At 43.9% G+C, this 21,568-nt stretch overlaps 1 protein-coding gene across 2 annotated transcripts in view; it reads left to right on the top strand.

Moving 5' to 3' along the window:
- EEPD1 (endonuclease/exonuclease/phosphatase family domain containing 1) overlaps positions 1–21,568 on the top strand; it is a 127,951-nt gene that overhangs the window by 79,198 nt on the left and 27,185 nt on the right. For both annotated transcript variants that reach the window (XM_043463211.1, XM_043463210.1), the window contains exon 3: positions 6,632–6,683. In XM_043463211.1, the coding sequence (XP_043319146.1) occupies positions 6,632–6,683 (52 nt within the window). The remainder of the gene's footprint in view (positions 1–6,631; positions 6,684–21,568) is intronic.

The raw sequence follows: 21,568 nt of genomic DNA, 5'->3' as shown, positions 1-21,568 counted from the left end.
CTAAGATCATGGCAGCTGGTCCCATCACTCATAGCAAATAGATGGGGAAACAGCGGCAGACTACTTTTTTTTTTGGCTCCAAAATCACTGCAGATGGTGACTGCAGCCATGAAATTTAAAGATGCTTGCTCCTTGGAAGAAAAGTTATGACCAACCTAGACAGCATATTAAAAAGCAGAGACATTACTTTGCCAACAAAGGTCCGTATAGTCAAAGTTATGGTTTTTCCAGTAGTCATGTATGGGTGTGAGAGTTGGACTATAAAGAAAGCTGAGCACCAAAAAACTGATGCTTTTGAACTGTGGTGTTGGAGAAGACTCTTGAGAGTCCCTTGGATTGCAACGAGATCCAACCAGTCCATCCTAAAGGAAATCAGTTCTGAATATTCATTGGAAGGACTGATACTGAAGCTGAAACTCCAATACTTTGGCCACCTGAAGCCAAAGAACTGACTCATTTGAAAAGATCCTGATACAGGGAAATATTGAATGTGGGAGGAGAAGGGGATGACAGAGGATGAGATGGTTGGAAGGCATCACCGACTCAATGGACATGAGTTTGAGCAAGCTCCAGAAGTTGGTGATGGACAGGGAGTCCTGGCATGCTGCAGTCCATGGGGTCTCAAAGAGTTGGACACAACTGAGCAACTGAACTAAACTGATATTTATTTATTATTATAATAATTATGTGCACTTAATAAGGTGAGGAATTCTTGGCTTACCTTCTGCCCCTGCGGCAAATTGTGCTGGGGACCTACCACCCTACCTCTTCTACCTGGAATTTAATCTCACTGTTTCCCCTTCTTTGCCTCCCATCCATCCATTCTTCACCCCGTGAAACCTGGTTGTCTGTACCACTTCCTGAACGCTCTCTCTTCCAGAGCGCCAGCCAGCTTCCCTGGCTTCCTCAGAATCAGAGCCAGCGCCCCCCACCTTTGTGTGTAGCGCTGTCCCGTTGGCTCTTGGGCCTCGTGCTCTGGGTTTTCCTTCACCTTCTTGGCAGTTCCTTCTCTGTCCCCCCAACAGGCCCTGCTCCTCTGCCTGCCTCTTATGTGGTGATGGTCCTTGGGCTCTGTCCCTCTGCACAGCCCCCGGGTGACCTGACTCCTCAGTCACCATCCTCATGCGCCTGGTGTCCCTGCAGAGCCCGGAACTTGCGGGGGGACAGTCAGCTGCTGCTCATACCCCACTGAGAGTTCCCACAGGCCCCAGCGTCAGCGTGTCCAGGACCTGACTCACTGTCTTCAGGCCACATAGCTGGTCCTTCCAGCCCCCATTTTCACAGGCTGGGACCCAAGGGGATGTTTCTGTCTCACACCCCTCACAGCTGCTTCTTCATCAGGTCCTGTCAGCTGCCGATCTGTTTGGAAATAGCCCAGTGCCTTTTCCCCACACCAGCCTCTGTCATCTCTTCCTAGGTCTCGCTGCCTCCAGTCTTGTCCTCCATCCCACTTCACCCCCATGGGTTCTCCACATCAGAGCCATTTTATACATTTATTGGGCATCTCCTGTGTCCTGGGTCCTCTGCCACACCACAGCCCTAAGTGGTCTGGCCACTCCTTGCCCCCCAAGTACAGGCCAAGCTCCTTAGTGTGGCTTAACAGGCCCTCTCAGAGGCCTGGCCCTGCTTGTTTCTGCAGAAGACTCTGAGCACGTGTGCCACACCCCGGACACCCCATGTCCCCTGGTCATTCTGCGGTCCCGGGGGGGGGGGGCGGTGCCTGACCTCCCAGCTTGTGCTATTCCTGCCACCCCACCTGTCTGCCTTGCAAGCCCGCAAGTGTCAGCCTAGGAGTCACTTCCCAGGAAGCCTCCCAGCTGTGTGTTACTACGTTCTTCCAAAGGGCTTCATAGCAGCTGAGTGTGCCTCTAGAGAGCGCTCTTCACCTGGCTGATACATTTACCTGGTTCCTCTGTTAAACTTAGAAGTTTGAAGGCAAAGGCTACGTTGTATCATTGTACATCATTGTTTCCTCTGCATCCAGTAGTGCCTGGTATATGATACTTACCACTTAAATACTTTATCTGGGCAGTGAATGCTGGCTCCATTGTATTACACCCTTTCTGCATTTATTGAAACCTACTATATCTCATGGACTAAGTTATGGCACTTAATAAATGCAGTGGGAACTCAAAGTGTCAGAATCCTCAGAGAAAGCGGGCTAGAGTGAATTCTTGACTCTGGTGCCACATGAGTCATAATCTGTTCTGGAAGCGAGAGTTTTTGTATAGCTGGGAGTTTATTCTTTTAAGTGCTTTTGTGCATCCACATAGTTACCTTTTGTCTGCCTTTACAGGGGTCGCTGAGGTTCATCCAGCCTGCCACCCTAAGCAACAGGGTGCCTCCATCTTCTCTTTAACTTTGCTTCTTCTTTTCCTTGCTGTCAGTGTCTACCTGACTCGTTTCCCTTCACCACTTCAAATTCCATTACAGACCTCACTGTGCCAGCCACTAATGAGCTGAATAAGACATCTGCCCTCAAGTGCTTCGCTTCCTTGTTGCTTACTTAGCAAACATTAATTGCATGCATTCTAGGTCCTTTTAAGTGTTGCCCATCTTGACTTCAGAACATGTCCTTGAAATGGCCAGTTTTCCAAATAAATCATGGCTGTCAGCTGCTTTTGTGTGACTTGCCTCTCTTCTCAAAGTCATGTGTGAAAAAGAAAATTGCAGCTTCTATCTGGTGGGAGCTCTGCTGTTTTCAGAGGATGCTGACCCAGCACCAGGTCACCCCACAGTCATGCCCTGTTTAGCCCAGCTCTGCTGGTCCACGTTGGAACCTGGAGAGCCTCAAAGAGACATGCTTCCCATAGCTTGTGCCCCAGCAGCATCCTAGCCCCTTTGAGGTCAGAAACAATAATGCGTTCATCTTTGGTTTCCTGGTGCCGGTGTATGTTTGTGGAATTAGCAAAAGGATGGAAATAGGGCAGGAAGGAGAGAGACATGGAGAAAGGGAGGGAGAGAAGGGGGGTGAAACTGAAATTGAGAGATGAGATTTCTTCCAGGGTAAGATGTTAGAGGTGTCAAATGGAGGATTTGGTCAACTGGTCCATTGCTGCTTCGTGTGTGTGAAATTTCCTCCCAGGGAGTATCTGATGTGCTGGAAGAATCTGATACCATAAACCCTGAAACAAATACTCCAAACCTGGAGAGTTTCCAGTAAGGTGAGAACTAACAGTAGGATAGTTATGTAATGGGAAAAATCTTGAAACTCCTGAAGATTACAACTCTAATGAGGAAAAAACCCGAGCTTTCTGAAGAAATCCACTGTTATGAGCAGCTGTAGCAGTAACTTCTGATTAACATGTATTGTTTCCATTATGAACCTCAAACCATCTAGATTTGAGTGTCCTGTTATCTTTTCTCCACCTGCCCCTAAAGCAAGCTCGTTTGTGTTGCTGGGTTTTAGTAGTGTGAAAAGGTCTTTATTTTTTTCTGCTCCCATTCAATACGCAAATCCTATTTGGTATTGATTTTAGAGCAGAAGTTAAATTGGTTTCATCTCACATGCCAACTTCACTGGATTGGCTGTGGCTTACTGGAGCATTCAGAAGGGTTCGGAAGCTGTATATAAGCTAGAGGGGGAAGTTCCATGCAAAGAGGTGAAGAGGGTTGGAGAGTGTACATGCCAAGTGTTTGCTATCCCTGTTCAAGAGGAAAGTAACCTGGTGAAAGCAGGGAATAGCATCCTTCGGATTTTGACTCTGAAAAGAGTCAACAGAAATTGTTTTAATTTCATCTTCACTCAAAGCCTGAGACTGTTGGTTTTCAGATCATGTTCTACAGTGGTTTGAATATAGTATCTTTATGAATAGGGAGAAAAACAGAGTTGAGTATATTAACAGTGTTTACATCTTTTTCTCTAACCTGTTGATATCGGATCCTAAATTGGACTTCATGACTGTAGAGAAGGGCAGCAACAAGAGACTGTTTTAGAAGTTCCTCCAAAATAAATATTTTCCAGCGGTTATTTCAGAAGCAATTTAAGCTTCTGAAACTTGAGTTACAGCTGGACTCTCCTTAGCCTGTAACTTGCTGTCCATGTTGATAACCTGGAATCTAGAGGTGTGCATTGGGAATTAGAGGGTGCTGAGGAGTGGCTGGTAGCTTTGACCTGCCACCAGACAGAGCAGGCATTTCTACAAATGTGTGTAGCACTGTCCACCCTGAGGAAAACACAGAACACACAGAGCCATCTCATTGGAGGCCTTCCTTTTCAGATGGGGAAACTGAGGCTTGACCAGTGATTTTAGCTATCCATACCAATAGCGACTTGGTCTGTAAGCCCCTGGGCCCTCATAGGCGGCCAGTAAATAAATATTCCTGGGTGTCCTTCATGTCAGTTATAGACACCGCAGATGTAGTGAGAAGACCCTTGAGCCCCCGGCCTCAAAGACCTTTCCTGCTAGTGAGAGGAAACAGACAAAAGCAACCTGACAAATAAATGCTTTAGGCTTCCCAGACGGCTCAGGGATAAAAACCCGCCTGCCAATGCAGGAGACTCGGGTTGGATTGTTGAGTTGGGAAGATCCCCTTGAGGAGGAAGTGGCAACCTGCTCCAGTATTCTTGCCTGGGAAATCCCTTGTACAGAGGAACCTGGTGGGCTACAACCCATAGGGTCACAAAAGAGTCAGACATGATTTAGGGACTAAACAACAACAACCAGTAAGCACACATAAAAAAAAAAAAAAAAAATCCAAGGTGACCAGGAATGCTGCTTGGAGAAGTTAACATTTGCACTTAGCCTGGAATGATGTAATTAGATGTAACTGGTGTTGTCAAGGTCTTGGGGAAGACTTTTCCATGCCAGAGAAATAGCAAAAGCAAACACATCCAAGAGATGAAGGAAACTCAGTGACTGGAGTAGAGGGGATGCACAGGATCTTGTCCATTAGCCCTGATGTCTGCTAGGTTGGTGGTGGTGGTGGTGGTGGTTTCTTGTAGGCCTTTAACACTTTTATTGCACTTGCTGAAATTGATTTTAAGTAAACCTTTGCATTTGGTTGGGCAGTGCCTGCCTCTCTGTATAGAGAGACTATTAAGAATTCTGTAGATTGAGGTGAAACTTGTTACGGGAATAACTTCCTTTGAAGGAGGTGTGTGGTACAGGTGGGGCCCATTTCTGCTCCGGGGAGCTTGTGCAGGTTGGTAGGGGTGCAGTGACCAGTGACCACAAGCAGATTAGCTAGGTGGGGAGGGAGCAGAACAACACCATGGAGAGCTGACCTGCCCCCTAAACAATCTCGCCAAGCTCCCACTTCCTCCTGTGTGCTGGGCAGTCCTGCCCTGGCTGCCTGCTCATTGTGTCCCAGGACACTTTAAAAGCAACTTATCACAGAAGGGACCTGCTCCCACACATCTGAACTCCCTCATCTCAGCTGCTGGCTGAAGTCTGGGCTCTGGCCCCTAAACTGGAAACTGGTGAGTTGTATACACTCCAAGCCCTTTCTCTCCTCCTTGGTGCCTCTGTCCTTGGTTGCCTTTCTCCCCAGTCCCCTCCCCTGGCAAGGCTAACCTGATCCCTCCTAGAGGAAGCCACCTCTGCCCTCAGCCGGGCTGGGCTCCTCTCAGCTCTCCAGCCAGTCCACTTGGCACCCCGCTGGTCCTTTCCCTCAGTGTGGCCTCTGGGAGGCTGTGAACTCCTTGTGGGCAGGGAGCAGGTCATAGTCATCATCTTGGCTTCCTGCACCCAGTAGGGCTCCATCCATATGCAGTAACAAATGAGCGGCTGAGCAGGCCGTCTTCATAAGGAGTGATTTTAGCTATTTGTTCTCACCAGAGGGACATCAAGGGAAGATTAGTGCTGAACGTGGGTAACTGTTTTCTTCTTTATATTCCTCTGAATTTATTGAAGTTGCTTACATAAGCAACTATCAATTACTTTTAGAAATTTTTGTGGGGAAATGTATGCAACATAAAATTTATTATTTCAGCCATTAATAAGTGTACATTTCACTGACATTAAGCGCATTCAGTTTGTGTGCAACCGTCACCAGCATCTCCAGAACATGTTCCCAAACAGAAACTCCATACCCAATAAGTAATAACTCCCCATTCCTCCCTCCCCCAGCCCTTGGCAACCACCAATCTACTTTCAGTCTCTTTGGGTGTGACAAGTCTGGGGACTTCATGTAAGAAGAATCATACAGTATTTGTCCTCTTGTGTCTGGCTTATTTCACTGAGCATGATGTCTTCAAGTTTCCTCTATGTTGTAGCAAGTGCCAGAATTTCCTTCTCTTAAGGCTGAATAATATTTTGTCATATGTATGTACTGTATTTTGTTTATCCATTTATCCACTGATGTACATTTAAGCTGTTTTCACCTTTTGGCTATTGTGAATCATGCTACTGTGAATGTGGGTGTGCAAATATCTGAGTCCTTGTTTTCAACTCTTGTGAAGGAAAGAAGTGGAATTGCTGGATTATATGGTAAAATCATTTTTGCAATTTAGAAACATTTTAGATCGTTCTGAAATGGTCATTTCAGCTCAAACGAAAGGTCACCTTCAGACTGGGGGTGGTATAGAAATGCAGGCTGAAATTTCAGACCTTTGTTTTCATGACTTGTCTCATGCTTGGTGACATGAAATGTTTTGTTTTCAAGTGTGGTTTTAATTTTTTTCTTACAGCATCAAGCTGCTAGCTGTGCAAGAACTACTTGACAGAGAGGCCCTGGAAAAGGTAAATATTTTATTCTTCCTACCCCAGATTCACAAACTTAGAGCAGAGTGCCACACACAGGAAAAAATCAACTCTCTATTGCCAGAGACAGCATTTGCAACAAAGTTGGTCTGTTATTTTGTATTCGTAACAGTCAGTGAACCATGCAGATTTTTAATAAGAATGCCCCCATATTGCTCATAGGCCATTAACGCTTGCAAACTCTCTCTTGCTTGGCTTTTTCAGAGTTGAGTGAAAGCAGAGGCTCGCCTTGCTGTGGGCCAGGCTCTGGAGCAGGCTTTCTGTGCCTGGAAACACCACACACCCGATGCTGCCGGCATGCCAGATTCTGTACCTCCCTCCATCTCTGCTTGTGTGTGTTCTTGTCCGAGCTTGTGAATGCTAAAATTGAGGCAGTGAGGTTAGGGAACTTGCTCTAATTAGGAAAATTAGCTAAGTGGCAGAGTAAGGATTTGAGCCCCATAGTTTTATTTCTAAAACCAGTGTTTTTCTTCTGTTGAATAGTCAAGTTCATGAGTTGGAACTCCTTTGGGGGTTACTTCTGCGGTTTGGGAAACTCCATCCTACACGTGCCCTGCAAGGAGCTAGTCAGTGTCTTAGTTCTCCACGTTCAAGTCAGGCCCTCAGCTGGGGACCTTTTGCCAGTTGTGGGTTCAATCCGTGTGCTGGGTGGCCCAGGTGGCACCCCATTGGCCTCCCACGCAGTTCCCCTGGGTGGCTCAGGGCTCTTGCCGAGTATGTGGCCGTGGTCACTAATTAGACTCTCTAAGGGTAATGAAAAAGAAAATGGTTAGCGAGATAAGCACCCAAACGATATTATTCATATAATTTAAAATATTTGAGTAGTGGTCAGTCCTGGTTGTCATTAAAGCAAAGTCTTTAAGCACCAGGAAGTGATGTGTGGGGAGGGAGGTATCTATCTGAACTCTGGCTCTGAATTTCATGTCCCTCCAGCCTTATTTGTATCACAGATGGAACAAGGGTGGTGCTGCCTGCCTGACCTCAGAGAGATGACATGAGAACCAAATGAGTTAGTGCGGCGGAAGGGCTTCCTAAGTGCCAAAGTTCTCAACTCATGAATTCTTAACTACTCCTATCAATTCTTAATCCAGCCTTTAAAACATACTAGGTGTACATGAAGATTCTTCGTATGTTCTTGAAACTTTAAAAAAGTTACCCCTCCATAAACAATTTTCTTCTCAGTATTCACTACAGGTATTTGTTTACTCTTCAATTAAAAAAAATTAGACAAAACTGGTAAACACATGGCGACCATGTGCTAAGGGGTATCAGCACAATAGAAACACAGGCACCAAAAAATACCTATAGCTCTTTAGAGTTGTGTTAATACCCTTTGTGGAGAGGCTCCACAGCCAAGCCGCTGTGGGATACTAACAGCTTGTGGAGTCCAGCAGAAAGGGAGCTACCATGGAGTGGGCTCCCCGTGGAGTGGGCATCCTTACTCTGCCACTTAGCTAATTTTCCTAATTAGAGCAATTTCCTTAACCTCACTGCCTCAATTTTAGCATCTACAAGCTTGGACAAGAGCACACACAAGCAATAGTGTGGGGTTCAGACAGCAGGGCCCAGAGCCACCTCGTCCTTCTTAAGCGGGTTATCTTGAGTTATCAGCCTTCTCTGTGGTTTACTTTCCTAGTCTGTAAAGTGGGACTCTTTTTAACCCAAAATTCACAGAAGATTTGAGAAGATTAAGTAGACAGCCTATGTAAAGGACTTAACACCATACCTGGCACTCAGTGGTCCTGCAGAGTCAGCTACTGCCTGTGTTTTTTTCCCTTCCTCTTCCTCCTCCCTCCCTCCCTCTTTCTCACCATGTCTGATGATGATTTTGTACTGTTGCCCTATCTCCATAAATGAACAGTAGAAAAACCAATAAAGTAGTTTAAATATGCACAGGGGCCAGCTAGAAGTCAAGGTCACTCAGTTTCCTTCTTCCCTCTTTCATTTGTGTGTTCATTCATTCATTCACACTACAGGCTTTTGTTGAGCTTTCAATATGCAGGCAAGTAGCAAACATTTCTAGAAAAGCCCAGAAGTGATCAGTAGACTTGAGCTTGGCAGCCAGTTGTATTTTGAGTGACACGTGGCTTATACCTGGCTTAGTGCTATTTTTTGCAATAAGATTGGTTCAGTTCATGTTAGAATAAGATACATTCCCTAAAGAGCCTATGAATTACAGATTCTCACCTACGCAGACAAATTAAAGAATCACCAAGGAAAGTTCTCAGTAAACTATAGCAACAGCTTTGCTACTCAGAGTGTGCTCTGCAGACTGACAGCATTGTAAGCATGTTAGAAATGCAGACTCTCGGGCCCCATTGCCTGATTCAGTTTTCATTCTGACAAGACCCCAGGTGGTTCACGTATACCAAAGTCCAAGAAGTTCTCCTGAGAGTATCAGTTATTATCATGATCACTGCTGTTGACTAGTCCAGTTTCATAGAGAACCTCTAAGGTGTCAGCTTTTTGCCTTAGTGGGCAATCAGGCTTGCTTTCTTGTGTCAAAAGAGAAGTAAAACACCAGAAGTCTATTTGTAAGCACTTAGTTTTTATCTCTAGTTTGCCTGCTTTTTCCTTTCATTGATAAAATAGGGTTAGTTAATTTAATAAGTGGAGCCAGCAAGAATGACCTCAGATACACATCCTACAAACCTTGCACCTCTTTAACTATCTTTGCAGTTGGGCTTCATGTGGCAACCTGCTTTAGGGTTTTGCAATTACTGAACTCCTTAGATCCTGCCACAACAGGGCTGGTCCCTTCCAGACAGTCCCAACAGTGGGGACTTACACATGCCTTTCACTTATAAGATGGAGGCCTTTCTGAAGGAGTCATTTCCCTCACAGCTATTTGTAGGTTAAATTTCACTAGCAAAATATTTAAATTATGTAAAACATAAAAGGCTACAAACCAGCAGGAGCAGGTTTGTAGCTGCTGCTACAGCTACAAGAATAAGACTTTTAGTGCTTTTTCTTGCTAATGTTAGACAGTGTTGTGATATTAGCATTTTAGTTCAAAACTAGCAGCCATTTGTCTGACTTGTACTTTCCCTGGCTTTAGGTGGAGAGCTTGTCCATTTTAGGAAGTACCAAGGCTTTGTGGGTTTCTATAGTTCCTCTGTGCACTATGGGGAGACTGTTGTAGGAGAGCGGGGGTCCCCTCCCAGCCCCGGCTGTTTAGCCATTAGACCTGGCAGACTGCCTTCCTCAGAGGCCCTGGCCTCTTTCCTTATCCACGTAACTGCTTTCTGTTCCTCCTGTGGATCTTTCCTCTAAAAGTCATTAAAAGTCGGGTTTCACAGATGATCCTTGATCACATCGTGAAGAGAGGAAAGTTCTCCTTTTCATGCTCTGTTAATTCTTTCTCTGCTCCTTGATCCAGTAATTCTTAACTGGTTTGAGGGGCTTCCGTGTTTCATCTGAATGGAGAAGAGAATGGTGAACACCTGCCCAGTGATCACCATACACAGAGCAGCAGGTTCCCAGTTTTTACCTCTTCAAACACTTTGTCTGAATTCAGGTGTCATCATTTGGTATGGAGACTGGGAATATCTGGGAGGTCAAGTCTCTGAATTTCTCTTCTCTATCAATGTTACACAAAGCCATTTCCCAGACAAGTGACAGTTATTTGCCATTTATTTAAAAAATAAGTTATAGACCATACAATTAATAATTGCTTCTTGTTCTAAAGATCTGTTAGAACTTTGAGAAGTGATAGTTGTTCAGTTGTGTCTGACTCTTCGTGACCCCATGGACTGCAGCATGCCAGGCTCCTCTGTCCGTGGGACTTCCCAGGCAAGAATACTGGAGTGGGTTGCCATTTCCTTCTTCAGGGGATCTTCCTGACCCAGGGATCAAACTTGTGTCTCCTACATTGGCAGGCAGATTCTTTATTGTTTGAGCATAACTGTCAGGATATGTGACCTTTCTTTGAAAAAGTGTTCGGGTTTTTTTTTTTTTTTTTTGTCAAATGTCTATTAGGTGCCAAGAGCAAGGACTTGCTCTGAGACAGATGTAGGTCTTCCCACCTTCTCTGTTTTCTGTGCTTTAAGAGCAGGATGCTTTTGTTTTTCTGAACTTAAGTCACACAGACTTGTTTCCCAGGCTTTATAGATAGGCCCCATCTAACGCCTTTAAACGTGGCATTGCATGAAAGGAAACAAAAATATTAGTACAGCTTGATTTAGTAAGATCACTTTTCAATGACCCTTTCAAATAGCTTCCTGCAAAGCTGCAAATAATACTTTGGCCGTTCCCTCCAGCTGGAGGTCACCCTCTCCCTGGAAGGGCCAGAGGGCAGGGCACCAGCTGACCCTAACCGAGACCCAAGTCTGCCTGAAGAGCTGTCTGTGAGAGCCAGGTCTCCTGGGGGTTCAGGATGCTCAACTCATAGTCATCGCCTATCCTATCCCACCTCGGCCGCCACCTCATTTGCAAAATTGTCTAGGACAAAATGCCTGCCAGTCACCATGCCTGCTGCTGCGGCTAGACATTTTTCCTAGAATTTCCATTGTGAAGTCTCACTCTTAGTCCAGTTTTCCTGCAGGTAGAGCAGATGACCTCTGTGGCCTCATGCTTTCCATGTGAGATGAAGCATATATATTTCACCAACAAGCCTCAGACTAGAAAAATTGAACGTGGTGTTTGCATACGGTGGCGAAGCAGGGACTTTTCCAACTGAACCCTAGTGGTCAGTAATGTGGGAATTAGAAGTTAGTAGCTTCCTGCATGAAACTCTGCTCAATGTTATGTGGCAGCCTGAAGGGGAGGGGATTTGGGGGGAGAATGGGTACATGTATGTGTATGGCTAAGTCCCCTTCACTGTTCCCCTGAAATTATCACAACATTGTTAATTGGCTGTACCCCAAATCAAAATTTTAAAAAAATTTTTAAGTAGTTAGTAGCTTCCTGGAGATTTTCAGAAGGAAATAAGAGGTAAATGATTATCACATAGATTTGTATGAATAAACTAAGGATGCCAAGTGCTTGTATCTCTAATTGATGGTGGTGGTATGTTATAAACATACACACATGCATATGTGTGTGTGTTTAGTCGCTCAGTCATGTCTGACTCTTTGTGACTGCATGGACTGTAGCCTGCCAGGCTCCTCTGTCCATGGGGATTCTCCAGGCAAGAATACTGGTGTGGGTTTCCATGCTCTTGCCCAGGGGATCTTTCCAACCCAGGGATCAAACCCAGGTCTCCCTCATTGTAGGCACAAATATAAGCTCTAACTCTGTTATTATGCTCTTTTGGGGTGTTTTTATCTGTGATTTAGACTTCCTGTTAATTTAGTTTGTGCAGCAGTTGAGTGCTCATGCTGTGCCTAAATTGTACTACATGCCAAGGGAGATAAAATTATAAAAATACACTTGAATGGCATATATGGAATCCCAGAATGCCAGAGCTGAGGGAGGCTGTTTAATCCACTGAGTCCAGCCCTGTCATCCGTCACTGTGCAGACAGCACACAGAGGTGTTGAAGCGTCCTTCTTGCCGGGGCCCATGGCAGTTGTGTTGTAGAATCAGGACCTGCCCCAGTGGACTCGGTTCTCGTCCAGTGCTCTCTTCAGCGTGACCACCACCTGTGTTCTCTCGTCTCATTTATCCTGGTCTTCAGCTTCAGTGGACTTTATGGGGGCTTCTGTCTCTGCATATTCCAGGACTGGGAGCAGATCCAGACAGTTGGTCCCTGGTCCAGGTGATGAAGAATTTAAACCCAGGTCTTCTAATCCATGTGGCAAAACAGACATGGACTTGTGCTGTTTGTCTCCATGGGCACTCCTTGGTCCAGCAGGGAAGACAGAGAACATGGGCTGCAGGTTGGAGGAGAAGGAAATCGGAGATTCAGGGCTCAGGATTTGGACACTTTTGGGGGAGCATCTGAGAACAGAGGAACTCTCAGTGGTGTGAGGGCTGCAGAGAGTCAGGGACGACTGCAAAGGATGGCCATGAGGAACATGGAAGAGGACAGAGAACATGCTCCAAACATGCCCTCTGTAGGGTCAGTGTCGAAATGAATTGCTTCGAGAATCTTAACATAAAATGTGCCTTTTACAAAACAGTACTCTGTGCAGATTTAAAAATATCAGAGTGAGATTCTTCAGCAACCTGGATTTGTTTTTGTCCCATGCCTAGTCCTTCACATTGTTGTTGTTTAATCACTAAGTCATCTCCAACTCCTTTACCACCCCATGGACTGTAGCCTTCCAGGATCCTCTGTCCGTGTGATTTCCCAGACAAGAATACTGGAATGGGTTGCTATTTCCTTCTCCACGGGATCTTCCTGACCCAGGGATCAAACCCAAATGTCCTGTACTGCAAGAGGATTCTTTATGGATAAACCACCCAGGAAGCCCATGCATGCATGCATACTCAGTCGCTTCAGTTGTGTCTGACTCTTTGCAACCCCATGGACTTTAGTCTACCAGATTCCTTTGACCATGGGGTTTTTCAGGCAAGAATACTGGTGGGTTGCCATGCCCTCTAGGGGATCTTCCCAACCCAGGGATTGAACCTGTGTCTCTTGCATTGCAGGTGGATTCTTTATCACTGAGCCAGCAGGGAAGCCTAGAGAAGCCCATAGTCAGAGCTTAATTTGAATGCCATCTTGAATAATCAGTATTCATGTATCTGTTAGATTCTTTAAGTGGGTTGAGCCAATCAGTGCCTAATTATGGTTAAACTCTTTGTACTCATGTTCCTGGCTAAATCCCTTCCAGCAGACAGCTTGCTACTTCCTTGAAGGGCTAATGAGCAGAAATGGGGGCCCCTGTGGAGCTCAGCCTCCCGCTGTTCACTGCTTGGAGTCTAGCTCAGGCCTGCAGGGGCCACCGCAACCAGCTGCTCACCGGCTCCACTTTGCAGACTGCACACTTGGGTCCTGACCCCATTTGGGAAAGGGCTTTTGGCTGGAATCCCCTGCAGGCCCCTCAGCTGCCAGAAAATGGAGCATCTTGGTGAATTACGGGCCAGGCTTCACAGCTCATTGAACTCCTTATTTTCTTTATTCATGCTCTTTTAAATTTTCTCCTATTCTTTTAAAACCATCACACTATACCATGTATATTTAGGGGCTCCCACTACCTTTCTCTTATTATGAAAAGCTTTTGTTTGAAGTGAGCAAAAAGTAAAGTTCACAAATAGCACTTTTAAATTGCTTTCAGCTTTATTAGCTTTCAAAGATAATTAAAGTAAGCAATGAGGGATCATTTTAAATGTACTATCACATTGGTAAAGGTTTTTAAACAATAATATGTAATACTGAAGTTGTGATAACACCAGCCTCCCCATTCATTGAGGAGGGCGGTGATAAGGCACTGTCCTTTTGTAAGCTCTGGGGCAGTGTATTTCATTGCCTTTGAGATGTCCCTACGCTATGACCAAGGTAGATTCCTAGGAGTGTATCTAGAGGAAATGATCCATAAAAGTGTGGAAAAGCATTTGACAGCATGCTTTATAATTACGAGTCATTGCAGGCAGCTCACTGCTCAGTGGGAAGGGTGAGTTTAAACAGTCTATGGTAGGTCTGCCCATGGACAGGTGTGTGGTGGCCATTAAAACTGATAATCATTAAGCTTTGTATAAATTTTATATAATGTTTACAAAAAGAAGGATAAGCAGTCGTGCCTGCTTTAATTACGACTATGTAAAAGTACACATATTCATCCTTCCAACCAATTTTTATTAAGTACTTGTGTCAGGCTTTGTGCTGGGCTAGGAGACCTATACAGCTGTTACCAAGACTATTATCTTTCCTATCTACCTGTGACTCACATCAGTATTGAGGAAAACATTAGCAAATACACAAATGTGCACTTAAACACAATAGTGATAAATACTGCCCCCCCCCAAAAAAAAACCACCAAAACAAAATTAAGTCATGGTTGGTGGGGGGCACTTAATGCTGTCATAGCATCAAGGAAATATGAAAAAAAAAAAAAAAAAGCAACAGAATTAGGTAATTCTTTTTTCCTTTAAAATTTCCTTTATCATTCATTTAGTACTCCTGGAATCAAATTTTTAAGATCCCATAAGACCTCCAATGATGGCTGGAGGAGCCAGGGGGAAGGAACAAGGTGGACGACAGGTAACCTGGAGGATGGGGCTGTGCACCAAGGCAGAAGTGCTCTCTGAGTGCCCTGGAATCCTGCATGGGAGGGTCTCTCTCCATCAAGGCAAATGATCATGGGCCCTCGAGTCAAAGCTGGCAATAGCTAGTTTTCATACGTAAAGTTTTATTAAAATGCTGATACACCCATTCATTTACCTGCTATCTGTGGCTGCATCACACTCCAATGTCAGCATTAAGTAGTTGCTACAGGAAAGGCATATAACCCACACAACCCCAGTTATTCACTGCTTGGGTCTTTGCAGAAAGTTTGCCAGCTCCTAGATCAGTGGTTCTTGGCTTCTGACCCCATAAGTATCAGGTGAGAGCTGTGTGACGCCATCCAGAAAATGCACATATGAACCTATACATGTAGTTCAATGTACATATTCTTGAGGCTTCTCCATGAAGTCCCTCAGGTTCATACTTCCGGTCCTTGATGAAGGTAGGACTCATTTCTCTACCTCAGAAATGCTGAAATATCTTCTCTCATTGCAACATGGTAGCCTAGTGAGGAAATGTGTCAGAGTGGATGGCTAACCCTTCCCAGGAAGGCACAGTGTTCAAGGTCTGCAGGGAGGGTCCTTCACGTGGTAAGAGGTCAGTCAGATTTTAGATGAGCCATCCCATTGGCACAGGAACAGCATCCTTTGGGTTACCTTTCTGTGATTTATGGCTTGATCCCATATTGGTTATTCTAAGGAGATTATCTGGTTCATAGAATACCCGTGACCCCATTCTTCTCCCCTTTCTTTCTAGCATCATTTTCTTCCCTGGTAACTTGAGACATTTTTAGGTCTCCTGAAATCTGAAGTGTGTTGCTACTTGTCCTACTTTCCTCTCCATTGCTGTCCTATTTCTCTTCTTTCATGTACTCATAGTTATCTTTTTTTTTTTTTTGGCTGCACCCTGCATAATGTGGGATCTTAATTCCCCAACCAGGGATTGAACCTATGCTCCTTGCATTGGAAGCGCAGTCTTAACCACTGGGCCTCCAGGGAAGTTCCGTACTCATAGTTACCCTGAATGTAAATTCCCACCCTACACAACCAGCCTCAATCCCCTTTCAGGTGTCCTTAACCCTTAGGAGCCTAGCCCCTATCCCAGTTAATCTAATAAATCATAGTTTACTCTTACCAACTTCTAACCCCAGCATTTTTACTAAAAATGTTTTTTGCTTCCTATTAAAAATTATTGTGAAACAATTTTATATTGTACTTAAAAATTATATATGCAATTATCCTTTTTTTGTGGCATATGTACCTATTTCTGTTTCTATCAGTTCAGTTGCTCAGTTGTGTATGACTCTTTGTGACCCCATGGACTGCAGCACACCAGGCTCCTCTGTCCATCACCAACTCCCAGAGCTTGCTCAGACTCATGTCCATCGAGTCAGTGATGCCATCCAACCATCTTATCCTCTGTTGTCCCCTTCTCCTCCTACCTTCAATCTTTCCCAGCATCAGGGTCTTTTCCAATGAGTCGGTTCTGTTTTTATAATGCATGAATAATGCTTTTGTGTTAAAAATATTTTTTAAAATTTTGCAGCCATTTAGATACAGTGCTGTGAATTTAGGAATGGAAAAGGGAAGGAAATCATTCCTAGAGCTTGTCTTATCTAGGTGAGTTGCATGCCCTGGGGAGCCTGAATCAACTACCTGCGATGGTTGTCCTTAGGGACACTCTCCTTGATGGTTCTATTTCTTTGTCTTCATACTAACATCTGCATTACTTCTTAGCCTCCTAATTGATTCTGGATTTATAGAGCAAAAGAAGAGAAGTCTTATAATAGCCATGTGGAATACAAACTTAGGCAGGGGCCAAAATAAGGCCTATAACAAGAGCAGAAGGATCATTTCATTCATGCTTGGAAGTCAAGGGGGCCTTGAAAAATCAACCCTGTCCATGCTTTGCTGAGAATCAGTTTATCATCAACTAGAGAGAATTTTGCTGGCCTCATCTGTGGTGTCACTTGCTTTCAGCCTGACAAAGTGTTTTTGGTATTTCTTATAAGAAAGGTCTGCCAGGAACAAATTCTCATAGTTTTTTTTTTGTTTGTTTGTTTTTAGTCAGGGAGTGTATTTCATCTTCATTTTTGAAAGGTTTTTTTTTTTTTTTTTTAGATATGAAATTCTTCATTGTCAGCACTTTGAATATGTCATTCTGCTGCCTTCTGACCTTCATTGTTTCTGATGGAAATTTAGCTGCTAATCTTGTTAGAAACAGGTGGATTTTGAAAGCGACTGTATTCCTGGGCACCATGTTTTAATGAAGGGGCTTCCCAGGTGGCACAAGTGGTAAAGAATCCACCTGCCGTTTCAGAAGATGCAGGAGTCACGGGTTCAATCTGTGGTCAGGAAGATCCCCTAGAGAAGGAAATGGCACCCCGTTCCAGTATTCTTGCCTGGAAAATCTCATGGACAGAGGAGCCGGGCAGATTATAGTCCATGGGGTCACAGAGAACTGATTCTGAGCCCATACATGCCCCATTTTATTTGGGATGGGGTTACAAGTGGCTCATACTTACTCAGTGTCCTGAATCTCATTCAACTTTAGTGATACAATTTCATTTGTTTGAGGAGACTTCTAAGGCATTATCGATATAAAGTCCAGCAAAACATTTCACTTGGTTTGGGCAAAGATAGAAATGAAAGTACAGAGCATTATGATATTCTAGTATGACCAGAGACTTCGTAGTAAGAAATATCTGAGCTTGATTCTCAAATTATAGGTTATGAAATCAACTGAGTAAGTTATAGTCATCATTTGTTTCACTGTTGTATATGGATGGGTAGATGGATGAATAAATGGATAGACAGAAGGATGTATGGATAGATAGATACAGGTATACATACATAGTTGGCAGGAAGACAGCATATATTGGATTGCCATATAAAATTTTATTTATTGCTATGAGTCATGGTCAGAAAGGCTTGAAAACTGCTATTCTAGACCATTTTTTTTGGCTTGAAAGAGGGGAAGACAGCCTGTTCTAGGATTTTTTTCCAGCACTGGAAAGTTTCTGCTTACTCTCGGGTATATCCTAAGCACTTTTCCCGCCTGCTTTATTAGTCTCTTAACTCTTTTTTGCTTTTCAACAGTAAGAAAATATGCCCAACTCATTGCATCCCCCTCAAAATTGTTGCATGTAGTCATCATCTTATACAAACACTCACACAACCATGATGACAGAAGTTATATACAATTTCCTATTTTATTTGGCCCACCCTCAAATGCTTCTGTTATCAGGAAATGCTAACAATGAGTTGGTACTGAGAGAACTTTCAATTCACTGTTTTAGAGAATTCTGAGACTTTTTGTGAATGATTCATTCATTCATTTCTTGAGAGCATGACTTTGATTCAGCAAAGTATAGGCCAGTTGGGAATTTTAGATGAAACAGAAGGGCAGGCAAGTGAAACTCTTTGGTTCAGTTGCTAAAAAGATTTATGCTGCATGTTCTCAGTAGGTAAAATTATCCTGATTGAGTTGGTCATTAAGACCGGCTTTGCCAGAATTAATTCAGTGGCGAGATCTATCCAATTGTTAACTACCCACTTAGAATGAGGAATTCCTACAGTTGATAAAATATTTTTTGTGAATCTTTGGGAGACATTGAAATGGTGAGTTTGAACCTTAACAAGACTCCAAACTTCTGCGAAAGCATCCAACCCACCTTTAGAGATGTAGATCTGTCTTTGTAGAAATTCAGAACAACATGCAGATATCCCTTATGAGAATAATCCAAGACCCCTTTCTAGATTCTAGACTCGTTTCCTCACCACACTCAGTATTGCCACCCCATTTCTTCTCTAGCCCTAGGTCTGTCCCCACTCACCCTTGTCCATGAAATGCAGGCTTATTTCCTATGCAGAATTAACTAGGTTGGAAGAAGACAGCCAGGGAAAACAAGGCAACACCCTATGTATGAGTTACTCTAAAATTACCTGCCCTCCTAGTTGGTGGTTAGTGGCTTCCTACACAAGTGATCAGCCACCAGATTTCAATGTTCTGTAGAAACACTATTGGGTCACTGAGCATCTTCCTGATATGTCCAGCTCTAGGGATCCAGAGGGACCAGAAGCACTCAGGACTAAAAGTCCCCACCGTTTATAAGCTGAAGGGCTGAACCTGGAAGGGAAGGTAGCAATTTCTGGGGTTTTGCCTGAGTTTCCAAATTTGCACCAGCTCTGAGGTTGAGTGGGGGTGGGGGTGCTAGAGCCTTCCCTGCTTTTTTTTTTATTATGAAGTCATGAGACAGTAGTTTTACATTACTGCTGATCTTCTCTATCAGACATGCTTTGTCTCACTCCCTCTCTCCATCTGGCTGAAACCTCTAGTTAGAAAATAAATTGCTGTATATTGATTGTTCATTTTGTTCCTCATCACCCAGACATCCTTATTATGCACTTAGCTTGCTCGGCTGTATTTGTGAACAAGAGAGGAAGAAGTAACACTTATTTTTAGCCTTCATGTTAAGATATGACAGGGACATTTTTAAATGTTGTTTTGATGCTTAATTTATTTAGTAACAGCACTTAATCACCTTTTATTTATGAAGAAGAGAAAAGTGTATGTGTGTGTGTGCACTTACACATGTGCTGTATGGATAAAGTTCAAGCCAATTTTAATTGATATTTGTAGTATGACTTTCTAGAAAAGTGAAATTTCTAAAAAAAAGTGAATGCAGAGAGAAAAGTTAAAACATATGCAATTACTGCTTGGTCTCTATAATTTTTGTTTCAATTCTTCATTTGTATGGTTACCAGAGTAACCCTCCTGAAATGCAAGTTTGACCCTTTTACTGCCCTCCTTGTAGTTGCTTCATCTGGAAGCCGAGTAGCTTCCAAATCCATTCATGCACGTGGGCTTGGGTCCTGGCTCAGCCATTTGCCCTATGGGTGATCTTAACCCCTCTAGCCCTATATTCCTCCTTTCTTGAGCAAGGATACTCCTCCCTTGCAGAGCCATGGTATGGTCGCATCCCGTGATGTGTGTGAAGAGCCAGCAGTGGTGCTTGGCATGTGGCAAGCATGCCAGTAAAGGCATCCGTCGTCATGCCTGCAGGGCACGGTCCTGGCATCCGTGTGGTCCCCATCTGGCTGCAGCTTGACCTCAGTGACACTCCCCTCTGTCCCGTTAGCTTTCACTCCACCCACTTCCAGTAATTTGAAGGGAGCCTGAAAAGCCTGTAAAAGTAACATCAGTTTGGCCAATTTTAATTTCCTTTGGCCAAAAACGTGATGAGAAAGGAGTTGACTGGAAGATAGTTTGGGGGTCTGCCTCTCCATTCCTCCCGTTAGCACAGAAAATTGAGAACCAGGGAGTCTCAGAACATTCTCCAAGATAGAGCGCTGTTTCATGAACTTCCGCCTATAGTTCTTGCTGCCATAAAGTGTCTGGGAATGAAAAATTGTAGGTCTTTCTATCCCTGGCTGCCCACACAGAAAAGAACAATCAAATCTATGTGGTTTGCCCTGAAATAAAATAGGAAATATGCAGGCTTTGGAGACTAGGATTTGGCATAATGCAAATCAAAATAAAGTAAGTCATGAATCTGTAATACTTTCACCCACAGCTTTGAAGTCTTAAGATTATTGCTCTTGAGAACGGGAGGCTGCATAAACACCATTTAGAATATAGCTGGAGGCTGGCATTTTATAAGAAAAATGGCCACCATAGCAGTCTCCCTGAGGGTCCATAAGTACTAATTCTGTTTAATGTGACAGTTCCTAAATAACTCTGCATTCTTCACAGAAACTCATATAGGAAGTGCTGGAGCCTTGCCGTAGAGTGAGTCTAAGAGAGATCTAGTCTTTAGTGTTTATGGATTGAGAAAATGTGTCCTTGGGGTTTTAAAAAATATGTAAGTGTTCGTGTGGGAGATTAGGGATGGGGTACTAATGTAAACTGCCAGCTTTGTTCTGCTCCTCCATGATTTTCTTCGGATTTAAATACCTACCTGGTTGTTTCCCACCCTTTTATGTTGTCTTGCTCCCCCTCTGCCCCTACCCTTTCTCCTGCTAATGAGTAAAAATGCTGTTAGTAATCAGTTGTGCTGTGGGATGGTTTGTTGGTGCTTAGAGACAGTCCTTGCTCCATCTATACCCATCTTATTCTTTGAGCCTGTTCACTTGAAAATGTCAAAGAGGAAAGAAGACTTGAGAAAAGAAAGAACCGTGGTTGGCTAAGTCATCACGGTTTGTCTTAGGATATGTTAACATCTGCTTGATGGAGATGCCTTTTTGCTTTACAAGGAAAATGTTGTAATATATATGGTTGACATTTCCTGTTGAATTTTTGGTTCAGTGTATCAGTAGGAAGTACCAACTGAAACTCTATGCCATCCACCTTCATTGTTGGCGTGTTTCTCCAGCCATGTAAAAACATTAGGGTCTGTGGAATGGCATATTTGGTCCAAGCCATGGCAGGACCATCTCAGGGTTTCTGCTGTGACTTGGGGTACGTAACTCTGCCAGCAATTCTCTTGTATGCTTCTAAAATAGCTGCAAAAATCCTCCAAAATGCTGCTATTTTCAGAACTGCTTCCACTTAGAATAATTAGTTTTAATCATTACTCACAAGTGTGGTCTCTAATTTGGGACAGAGGACTTATTTTATTTGCCCTAAAACTGTCTTTTTTTTTTTTTTTTCAGTGAGGCGTCTATAGTCCAAGAATTACCAGGCTGTGCAGGTCTCTCTCACGTGCATTATAACCACGTGGAGAGAAGGCTGGGGTAACCCTGTCTAGAGGCAG

This window comes from Cervus canadensis, chromosome 3, assembly GCF_019320065.1.
Source record: "Cervus canadensis isolate Bull #8, Minnesota chromosome 3, ASM1932006v1, whole genome shotgun sequence".
Classification (NCBI taxonomy): domain Eukaryota; kingdom Metazoa; phylum Chordata; class Mammalia; order Artiodactyla; family Cervidae; genus Cervus; species Cervus canadensis.
This window is presented reverse-complemented; position numbering and strand designations above follow the sequence as displayed.